The 11,471-nt window shown below is 38.4% G+C and overlaps 2 protein-coding genes across 2 annotated transcripts; both read left to right on the top strand.

Moving 5' to 3' along the window:
• The first annotated feature begins 500 nt into the window (after positions 1-500).
• On the top strand, positions 501-5,672 carry LOC145056529 (Leucine-rich repeat receptor-like protein kinase family protein). The gene is made up of 3 exons (XM_079004218.1): positions 501-1,101; positions 1,412-4,381; positions 5,096-5,672. Exons 2-3 carry the CDS (start codon positions 1,459-1,461, stop codon positions 5,479-5,481), a joined length of 3,309 nt encoding a protein of 1,102 aa, XP_078860344.1. The 5' UTR covers positions 501-1,101; positions 1,412-1,458; the 3' UTR covers positions 5,482-5,672.
• Positions 5,673-7,240: 1,568 nt separating this feature from the next.
• On the top strand, positions 7,241-7,699 carry LOC145060008 (uncharacterized). Its single transcript, XM_079007750.1, has one exon. The coding sequence runs from the start codon at positions 7,241-7,243 to the stop codon at positions 7,697-7,699; it is 459 nt and encodes a 152-aa protein (XP_078863876.1).
• Positions 7,700-11,471: the final 3,772 nt, after the last annotated feature.

The raw sequence follows: 11,471 nt of genomic DNA, 5'->3' as shown, positions 1-11,471 counted from the left end.
ATACTTAAATTATGATACCTGGAAATCCGGATGTTACATTTTGTTTTTTTATTTCATAGATTTCCTCATCAACAAATGTTGCTACAATTAAACAAAAATAAATAATTTGCTAAAACACAATACAATAGGAAGTTTGTTCACATTTAGTCATTGAACTTTTTAGAGGGAAACGAACTTTCGATTTTGTTCATATTTAGTCACTAAACTTTTTTTCGTTGTCTATTTGCCACTAAACTATTGAAACTGTTCATATTTTACCCTTATGACCGGCAATAGCCGGTCATAAGGGTAAAATATGAACAGTTTCAATAGTTCAATGGCAAATAGATAACGAAAAAAAGTTTAGTGACTAAATGTGACAAAAGTCGAAAGTTTGTTACCCTTTCAAAAGTCATTATCCCATTTTTGTACTACGATTAGAGTTGTTATCATATTTTGTTAAAGAAGTACCAGAAGTTTATTATATAAACAAGGAGAGGCATCTTTATTTTTGAGGTGCAAATTATTAATGTACATCTGTTTGGTCGAAAAAGAATTTTGAGTGTTTCTTGCCCACCTCTGTGAAAAAGGAGGAACTTTTAAAGAGAAGTGATTCATTGCATGCTTGTCGGCCATTGTAGCTTCAATTCAAGAGTTCTTAACCCATAGTATTTATCTTGAAAACTTAGAAAGATTATTGAAAACCCAAAATTTCAGCTTCATAATTTCAACTGTCAACAGACGTGGCTGTGTGCTGTTTCGCTTCCTTACTAATCTTTGATTGCCCCCAAATCAATTAATATTTAATCCCTTTTCTCACTCTAATCAAAAAGGCTTTTGATTCATTGCATTTGATTCCATTTCTTTCCGCGTTCAAAAGCGCTTGTTCTTTTACCAAGAAGAAAAGCTTCATGGATCTTTCTCCTTTACTTCTGGAATGGACTTTTTAGATTGGAAGATCCCACCATTCTTGGGAAAAATAGAAGAGTGCAAACTCACACGCATCTACTTCAATCGATATACATGCCAAATCTTCTTTCTGGAATCATCACAAGGAATTACATGAACTCCTTCAGATTCTTTGGGAAGACTTTGATTGCTCTGAGTTAAATAGCCCTAAAGGTACGCAGATCCTTCATATCCTTTTCATTTTTTGAATGTTTTGTTCCTGAAGTCAATTCGACTTTATTAGCCTCTTTTTGTTCTTTCTGAGCTGATTTTGAAATACCCATTTGGATTTATTGTATCTTTAAACTTTTTAGAATCTTACTTGGACTATTCACATGATTGATCAATCGAAAATGACAAATTTATGCCCCTTTTCTGGGCTACTTAATTAAATCTTTAAATTTTCTTGATTTGTTTGATTCGTGTAAAAGGACAAAACTTTCCCCGATTTTCTTTGTTCTTATACATTTTAAACGCTGTGCAGACTGAAAATCATTGACTACAAATCTAATCACTTGGAAGGTACCCACAATGTCCATGGTTTTTGGGTTGTCGCTTTTAGTTGCTATTTCTGTTCTTTTACCTTGCAAGGGGTTAAATTCAGATGGGAAGTTCCTTCTAGCGTTGAAGAAAAATATCACTGATGAATTAGGGTACCTCAAGAACTGGAATGCAAAAGATGACACCGCTTGTGGATGGATTGGTGTGAATTGCACATATGATTACACTCCTGTGATTTGGTCTCTCGATTTGCATTCAATGAATCTTTCAGGAACAATAACCGCAAGTATCGGTGGTTTGAGTTCGTTAATTTATCTTGATCTTTCTAATAACAATTTCGTTGGCAAAATTCCTAAAGAAATTGGGAGTTTAACGAATTTAGAGATGCTGTTCTTGAATGGTAATCAGTTAGATGGAGTCATACCAAATGAGATAGGAAATCTAACTCATTTGAGTCATTTGAATATATGCAATAACCAGATTTCCGGTTCAATCCCAGAAACATTCGGTCAGCTTTCTTCTTTGGTCGAATTCGTGGCGTACACCAACAATCTTCAAGGGTCACTTCCGAATTCCATCGGAAACCTCAAGAACTTGACCACTTTTAGAGCCGGGCAGAATGAGATGACCGGAAGTATACCCATGGAGATCGGTGGTTGTGAAAGCTTACAGTATTTCGGTGTTGCTCAAAATAGTTTTGACGGAAATATCCCGAAGGAATTCGGGCAGTTAACAAAGCTGACCGATTTAATTCTCTGGAATAATCAGTTAACCGGAATAATCCCGAAGGAGCTCGGAAACTGTTCGTGGCTTGAGACGCTTGCTTTGTATCAAAATAATCTCGTTGGTGAAATCCCGAAAGAAATCGGGAAACTTAAGTACTTAAAGAAGTTATATTTATACAGAAACGGATTAAACGGAACAATCCCGAAAGAAATCGGGAATCTTTCTTTAGCCATCGAGATCGATTTCTCAGAAAACCATTTAACCGGAGAAATCCCGACGGAATTAAGTCAAATAAAAGGGCTTACTTTGCTTTACTTGTTCGAAAACCAGCTGCATGGCGTCATACCGAGTCAACTCAGTAACTTAAAGAACCTTTCAAAGCTTGATCTTTCGATAAACTCGCTCACAGGTCCAATTCCGGTGGGGTTTCAGTATCTTCCCAAAATGTATCAGTTGCAGCTTTTTAGCAATTCGTTAAACGGAACAATTCCACAAAGATTTGGGCTTTACAACAGACTTTGGGTGGTTGATTTTTCCGACAATATGTTAACCGGAACAATCCCGCCGTATACCTGTCGGAAGGGTAACCTGATGTTACTGAATCTTGAATCGAATAATCTTTATGGAAATATCCCAGATGGAATTATTAAATGCAAATCGCTTGTTCAGCTTCGTCTCAGTGATAACAAGATAACCGGAAGCTTTCCTTCATCGGTGTGCAATTTAGTTAACATATCTGCAATCGAATTGGGGCAAAACAGGTTCAGTGGTCCGATTCCCAATGGAATCGGGAATTGTAAAAAGCTACAACGACTTGATCTTTCCGGGAACTATTTCTCATCGGAATTACCTAACGAGATTCAGAAATTAACCCATTTGGTGACGTTTAATATCTCATCAAATTTAATCACCGGAAGAATACCTCTCGGGATTCTCAATTGCAAAACGCTTCAACGCCTTGATCTCAGCCGGAACAGATTTTCCAACGAAATCCCGCCGGAGATCGGCGGCCTTTTTCAGTTAGAGCTTCTGATGATCTCAGAAAACAAACTTTCCGGCAACATCCCTCCTGCCCTTGGTAACCTCTCTCGCTTAACTGAGTTGCAGATGGGTGGCAACTCCATCTCCGGCGAAATCCCGCCGGAGCTCGGATCACTTACAAGCTTACAAATCGCTCTAAATCTCAGCCACAATAATCTCTCCGGCGAGATCCCTCCTCAGCTTGGAAACCTCATATTACTTGAAAACCTTCTCCTCAACAACAATCAATTTTCCGGCGAAATCCCAGCCACCTTTGCAAATCTTTCAAGCCTAATGACGTGTAACTTTTCCTACAATAATCTCAACGGCCCATTACCTTCCATACCATTATTTCAAAACATGGCACTCAGTAGCTTCACCGGAAACAATGGCCTCTGTGGCGGCCCTTTACCGAGCTGTGGCGGAACCACCGGTTCCCTCCCATCTCCGCCTTCTTTCCGAAGCATCGAAACTCCCAGGGGCAAAATCATCACAATAATCGCGGCGGTTGTCGGCGGGGTATCTCTCATTCTCATCATAGTCATCTTATATTTCATGAAAAAAACCGCAACACAAAACATCACCTCTTTGGAAAACGATACCGAAGGATCATCTCCCGTTTCATCGGACATATATTTCCCGCCAAAAGACGGTTTCAAGTTTCAAGATTTGGTGGAGGCCACAAGAAACTTCCACGACAGTTATGTAATCGGAAGGGGGGCAGTTGGGACAGTTTATAAAGCGGTTATGCAATCGGGAAGAACAGTTGCAGTGAAAAAGCTTGCTTCAAATAGAGAAAGTGGGAACATGGAGAACAGTTTTCAAGCGGAAATCTTGACACTTGGAAAGATTAGACATCGAAACATTGTGAAGCTTTACGGGTATTGCCACTACCAAGGGTCTAATTTGTTGCTTTATGAGTATATGGCGAGGGGTAGTTTGGGGGAATTGCTTCATAATGGTTTGTCTTGTAGTTTGAATTGGCCAACTCGGTTTACAATTGCTCTTGGGGCAGCTCAAGGTTTGGCGTATTTACACCATGATTGTAAACCGAGGATTATTCATCGCGATATTAAGTCGAATAATATTTTACTTGATGAGAATGCGGAAGCTCATGTCGGTGATTTTGGATTGGCTAAAGTCATTGACATGCCTCAGTCTAAGTCCATGTCAGCGGTTGCTGGTTCTTATGGTTATATCGCTCCGGGTAAGCTCTTACTTCTTGTTTGCACTCATTTTGTTACAAATTTTGCATAGATTTATTTATATATGAATTTTTTTTTCAAATGTTAATTAAATTGTATTTACCTAATTACATATTAAAGTGTTTTTATTACTATTATAGAGAGGTATGTGTTTTTTTTATCCTTATCCACCATTGTGGGTATTGTAAAATTAGCTACCTTTGTTCAATTTATTTTTAACTAATTAGTTTATTTCATTTTAACCTATAATCTCAAATATTAGATTCATAATGGTTATAAATAATTTTAGCATTTTTTATGTTTTCAAAAAAATTGTTACATTAATTTCCTATATTTTAATATATTTATTTAAGCAAATGTTACTATCAAGTTATATTTCTTTTGATAAGTATGGATGGCGCTAAAAAAAATGATAAAATAGTTGAGTGAGCTTTATAAAACAATTCACAAAAATTATGATAAATTAGTTAATTTTAGAAAGAAAAAAAACATTGAAAAAGGTTTATGTCTTTATGAAAGTAGGTTTTTGTTAAATAAAATTAGTGGAAATCTGACATGCCAAAACATAAACACTTAAGAAGAGGTTAACCATGGTGGATGCTTTTAGTTTTGGTCTCGTATACACTCTCTTAAGTCTTAAGGGTTGTTCTCGAGAGAAAAATCTAGGACTCTACATATCTAACAGTATTATTATTATTATTCATTTTTTTTGGCAGAATATGCATATACAATGAAGGTGACAGAGAAATGCGATATATACAGTTATGGGGTAGTTCTCTTAGAGCTAGTAACAGGAAGAGCCCCAGTGCAACCACTAGATCAAGGAGGAGATCTTGTTACATGGGTAAGAAGTTACATCCGAAAGCATTCATTGGGTGTTGGGATTCTTGATAGTCGTTTGGATCTTGAAGGCGATGCACGTACATCAAATCACATGCTTTCTATCTTGAAAGTAGCAATAATGTGCACAAATATGTCACCATTTGATAGACCTTCTATGAGAGAAGTTGTGTTGATGCTAATCGAATCAAATGAAAGAGTTGGAAACCTTGTTTGTACGGTGTACGATGATCCTTGTTTGAAAGATGATCAATTCTTGTGAATGGATGGAAACTTATTGCTAGGTTTCTATTAACTAAAATGATTATGATTCTTATTTTCTTGGTTTTTGATCACTTTGTGGTTTACTTAATTTTATGAGATTGTACATAATAATGTTCCTCTTGTGTTTTTTGGGGGTAGTTTGTGTTACTCGACGTTTATATGATATGATTACAAAATACTTTTAACTTATGTCTTCTGATCAGATTTTCATTGGTGTGAATGCATTCATTGTCAAATTTGCATATAATATTAATAGGTTGGTCAAATTACCAGAAATTGTAGTTGACTTGTATTGATTCCAACAAAAAAAAATTAAAAAACGATCAAGTCAAGATTCTCTTGATTGAAGTTGGTGTGCACCTGCAGGAGAGAGATTACGTTTCTCTTCTAGATTGAAACAAATGATGACTTTCTGTAACCCAAAGGGACATGCTCCATTTTAAAAACATATGTATGTGTAATCAGATCATACGATAAATAAATCAGAAATCAGTTACTTGTAAAATACCCATTTTGATCTTTGTAAAACGGGATTTTCTCCAAGAAATCTTGAAGAAAATCAGGCGTTTTATTTGTATGAATAAATTATAACTATGGTTATCTTCCTTTCGTTACAAGTATGAATCATGGTATCTTGTATGAAAAGATGAAAGCATCTAAGAAACACTTATATATAAGGCCTTCCGGTATACGTGCAACGAGGGTGCTTGTGGTTGAGGTGGACCATGACCAGTGCACACCATCCCGGCGGGTCGTGGTTGATCGTGGTCGTTATGGTCCGTGTTCCCAACGACGAAATGAAACACCCAATCAAATCAATTTCCTTTCTTTTGACCGTTGAACGGTCAATTTGTTATGTTTAACTTTTAAAAAAAAAAAAAAAAAACTCAATACCTATATAAGTCTAATAAAATCCTTATATTTCATCACATTTTACTCTCATTCTAAACCAAAAAACACACAGAGGATTTGAAAGTGTTAAAAAAGTTTGACTAAGATGATGATGTAGAATTCATCTCGGCCTTCTTCAATGTTGTGCAACACATTCACGATGAAGAAAGTTCGAATGTTGCTCGTACAAGGGCGGTCGTCAATCGTGACAGTCAAGCCACACACGACTTATTGGTATGTGATTACTTGGCCGATAATTTTCTTTACAATGATGACGCATTTGAACGTTGTTTCCGACTAAATAAGGCGATATTTTTACGTATTAGTAATGCTTTAGAAGCCCGTTATGATTTTTTCAAACAAAAACCCGATGCTAGAGGAGAAATAGGTTTTAGTAGTATACAAAAGTGTGCGCTGCGCTTAGGTATATGGGATACGCTATATCATTTGATGCATCTGACGGATACTTCAAAATATTCGAGAGGATCGCAATTGATTGTGTAAATTGGTTTTGTGCATGTGTGTATAAGGTTTTTCATCAAGAATATTTGCATAAACCAACTCCATGTGATATTAAGAGATTATATTCGGCTCATGAAGAGAGAGACATAGATTTCTGGGTATGCTTGGCAGTCTAGATTGTATGCATGTGGCTTGGGAAAAATGTCCAAATGCATGGCGTGGTCAATTCAGTCGATGAGATATAGATGAACCAAGTATAATACTAGAAGTTGTTGCATCTCAGGATGTATGGATATGACATTCTTTTTTTGGAGTCGTGGGGGTCTAACAACGACATTAACTTTCTTGGTTAGTCTCCACGTTATAACGATATTTGGACCGACAAAGCATATGATATGATGTTCATGGTGAAAGGACATTCATACAAATACGGTTACTACCTTTGTGATGAGATATACCCTGATTATTCTACTCTTATGAAGGTATATTTGGTTCCTCAAAGTGAAAAGACAAAGTTATTCACAAAGAGACAGGAATCAGCGATGAAGGATATCGAGAGGGCATTTGGAGTCTTCAAGCAGATGTGGCATGTAGTCAAATACGCTACACGACTTTGGGATAACGATAGAATTAAACGAATAGTCCTAGCATCTATTATTATGCATAATATGATCATTGAAGATTCAGATCGAGCGATTTGCACGTACGATCCGGACGACGTTATCATCCCGCTTGAAGAGTTCGTACCCAAAACGGATGAATATTTATCACAAGTTGTTGAAATTCATAACAACGAAACGTGTTTCAATCTTCGAGAAGATGCCGCAGATCATTTGTACCAACTCAACATGAACGAAGATTAGTTTTTTTATTATTTTTTTTTAATTTAGGAAATTTAAGTTAATGTAATGTTTTTTTTATTCTAGCTTAATTAAGCAATGTAGTTTGAAGTTGTATTTTTATTTTTAATGTTTTATTTTTTATTTTTTGTATTTTATTTAATGTAATTTGGTATTTTAAATTAATGAAAATTATTATTAAAAAAATTATATGAGCTTTTTATGTATTTTTGATTTAAATTTAATTAAAAAAAATGAGGTGGAGTAGTGTGTTTAGTGGTGGAGAATGTGGTGATGATGTAACATTCCGAGATTTTGCAGGTATTTCCGAATCCTCTCTTTTATCATTATTTGTCATTTGTAGTCCCTAGGTTATAAGAGTCGACCCATGAAAAGCCTAAGGGCTAAAGTTGCAACTTTGAGAACAAGACTAGTATGCTGAGCGTACATAAGGTACACTAAGCGTACTAGGGAGTGCCTTAGTACAATGGGCATACACTTGTGTACGCTAAGCGTACTCGCGTCAGATGCAAACCCTAATATTTAGGGTTGGGGGCTATATAAACATCCTTATGGCTCATTTTCTCTCATCATTCTTAGCCTTTATATTCCAGAAACGTCCCAAACTCTAGTTTTATGTGTGAGTGTGAGTTAGTGTGTGTTTTAAGCTCTTGAAGGTGAAGGCATTACATCAAATAGTTGGAGAAGGAATGCAAGCTTGTAGATCTGAAGTTGTTTGGTAACCCTAGAAGCTCCAAAAGGTAAAAAGCTTCAAACTTTATGCTTGTATGATATAGATATTTCCATTCTAGCTTTATGGAACCATTTCTTGTCCTAATAACCCCAATATGGTGCATGATGCATTTTGGTCATATTAAGTTGTCCTTCCAGAACCTAGAAAGGGTCCTAAGTGATAAAAATGATGTCTCAATAGCTAAATGTGTCTCATGCATGGAGTAGGAAGGTCTTAATGGATTAAGACAATGTGTTAAGAACTTTCTAGACGTTGAAAGTGTTAGAGTTCGAGACTTTATGATTATTAGGCATATTTGGTCGATGGATCTGGAGTTTAGACTTAAGTGCTTAAGCCATTAAGCACTTATTAGGGTTTTGACGAAACCACGCGTAAATCCTGTACGCCCAGTGTACTGGGCCGATGGTGGTCAACGTCAGGAAGAGTACGCCCAACATACCAGAGGAGTACGCCCCGCATACGCCTTCTGTGGGGCTTTTGACGAATTGGGCTTCAGATTAGGCCACCTTTTGGACAAATTGGACTTGGGCCTTGCTGGGCTCTCTGAATAAATGAGGTTGGGCCAGTTTTGATAAGGGATCCTATAATAAGGCCTAATTAGAAAGTTGGGCCTAATTGGGAAAATTGGGCCATTAATGGGCTTTGGATTTATGGACTTTTAAGATTATGGATCTGGCAATTGGGCCTTGGCTCAATAAAGAGAAAGGACAAAATGGATTATGTGAAGCCTTAGTCAAGATTGATATTCCCATTTATTGAATTAATATTCGTTATTTGGATAGTTCAAGATTTTGGTGAGACAGCGATTCGGGAGTTCGATTCTTCAGTTCAGATCGACATTGCGAGGTGAGTTATCCTCACTATACTAAGGGGTCTAAGGCACCAAGGCCAACCCATTGGATTTGATATTCCAGTAGTTGATAATGTGTTGAGTATGAGATATCTATACATGCTAGTTTGCTATGCCAGTTAGGAAGATCTGTAGGACTACCTGTGTTACCATTTGATTATCTGTATATGCAGGTAGCTGTATATGTAGACATGCTATGTGAGTAGGGTTGGGGTTGCATTGCTTCGTGCGGTGACCAACAAACCCTGGAGTATGCCAGATATGAGCTGAGGTCCAGGAAGGCATACCAGACTCATGCTAAGGACACATTAGCATACCAGATACGAGCTGAGGACCGAGTGGTATGCCAGACTCATACCGAGGGCTTGAGGGTATTAGAGCATTCCAGTTGCGAGCTGAGGGCCAGGGGAGCATGCCAGACTCGCACTGAGGGCTGATAAGATATATTTCAGTCTTAGGAATGCAGGGGGGCAAGCCAGTCATAAGTTGTGGGCTCGAAAGCAAACCAGACTTATGCTGTGGGCTCGGAGGCAAGCCAGATGTGAGTTGTGGGCCCGGAAGGCAAGCTAGACTCACACTGTGGGCCCACGGGGTAATCCAGTATGTAGAGCTGTGGACCCATTACATGCTGTTATTACGTGTATTGTTGTATGTATCGGTATTTTGAGAGAACTCACTAAGCTTTGGGCTTACAGTTTGGTTTAAGGTACCTCAGATGATTGTGGGAAGGCAAATGCGTGATTGTACAGCTCCTCACAAATTTTGACTTTGTTTCTGGGATACTATGATATTTACTATTTTGAAAAAAAGTTTTGTAATGATTAATGGTTTGAAATGTTTTTAAAAGTTTAAATTTGGCATGATTTTTATGGATGTTACAGATGATGTGGCACCCACCACTATAGTGGTTACTGATGAGTATAACGAATGACCTAATATGAAATAATGATGTAGCACCTGGTTCCTGGTACGTAAATCTTATTTGAGTATTCTCTTTCTTTTTGCCTTGGACTCGGCGAGTCATAGGTCAGACTCGCCGAGTAAGGACGGGACCCGGGACACGTTTAAGTTGGCGACTCGGCGAGTCCATATTTTGGACTCGGCGAGTCACCACTGTTGGATGAAACCCTAAGTTTCAGGGGTTTGCACCCTATTTAAACAGCACATCCGCCCTAGGCCAGCCCCCATTCACCCCCCAGAGCTCCCAACCCTCGTTTAAGCTTGTTCTTTGAAGAGTTGAAGCATTTGTTGTGTGCTCTTGAAGGTTTTGAAGAAGAAGGGAGGTAGATCCAGAAGAAGGGAAGCCATCCAAGCATCATTGTGTTCTTTCAGCAGTTCCATTGAGGTATATCCCATTTTTCCCCTGTTTCTATGCTTAAGGCTTTATTTAAGACATTCTTGAGCCATTCCCCAAGCTTGTATGTGCATAATATTTCGTAATAGGCTGATTGGCCCTTAGATCTAGGCATGGTTGAGCTCCAGGAGCTCAGATCTGTTGCCTTTATGGACCCTCATTGCATGAAGACCCTAGATCTACCCTCTCAAGTACATTTTGAACCCTAAAACCCTTATGGGTGGACATCTACACGTAAAGTTGGAAACTTTACGTGTGATTCGTGTTCTAGAAGTCCAGATCTGTGAATGGCATGGACTGGAATCGAGAAAATCTGTGTATTTAGTGGGTGCATGGCAACGACTCGGCGAGTCGTTCATGTGACTCGGCGAGTCTGCTCGCGAGTCTCCGAGTTTGTCCCCTTTTCGTAGTGTCGAGTGTGTAGTGAGTCACGGGGTGTGACTCAGTGAGTTGGCAGCTGAACTCATCTATGGAGGAACTCGGCGAGTCGATGCCCTGACTCGGCGAGTTCAAGGCAATCTCCTTAGACCAAGAACAGACTCGGCGAGTTGTTCATACAACTCGGCGAGTCTTAGCATAAGTGTTCTTCGGATGAAGATGAACTCGACGAGTTGTTCATACAACTCGGTGAGTAGGATGAAGGACTTGAATATTCAGTTTGGAAGGAGAAGTCATCGAGTCAACGCCTAACTCGATGAGTAGAATCGGGACCCAGGTCAGTCGATTGGACAAGGACTCGGCGAGTCGGGTCAGCTGGAAGTTGACTCTGATTTTGGCTTATGGCATGATTAGGGGTAAAATGGTCATTTTACCCAAAAGGTCGGTTAGCAGTGTTTGA

This window comes from Lactuca serriola, chromosome 6 (genome assembly GCF_051521515.1).
Source record: "Lactuca serriola cultivar US96UC23 chromosome 6, Lser_US96UC23_V15, whole genome shotgun sequence".
Classification (NCBI taxonomy): domain Eukaryota; kingdom Viridiplantae; phylum Streptophyta; class Magnoliopsida; order Asterales; family Asteraceae; genus Lactuca; species Lactuca serriola.
Note: the sequence above shows the minus strand (reverse complement) of the source record. Positions and strands in the feature narration are given on the sequence as shown.

Coding starts and splice junctions, on each gene's coding strand:
- LOC145060008 (XM_079007750.1), top strand. CDS start 7,241: ATGGTGAAAGGACATTCATACAAATACGGTTACTACCTTTGTGATGAG.
- LOC145056529 (XM_079004218.1), top strand. CDS start 1,459: ATGTCCATGGTTTTTGGGTTGTCGCTTTTAGTTGCTATTTCTGTTCTT. Junction 4,382..5,095: donor TTATGGTTATATCGCTCCGG/GTAAGCTCTTAC, acceptor TTTTTTTGGCAG/AATATGCATATACAATGAAG.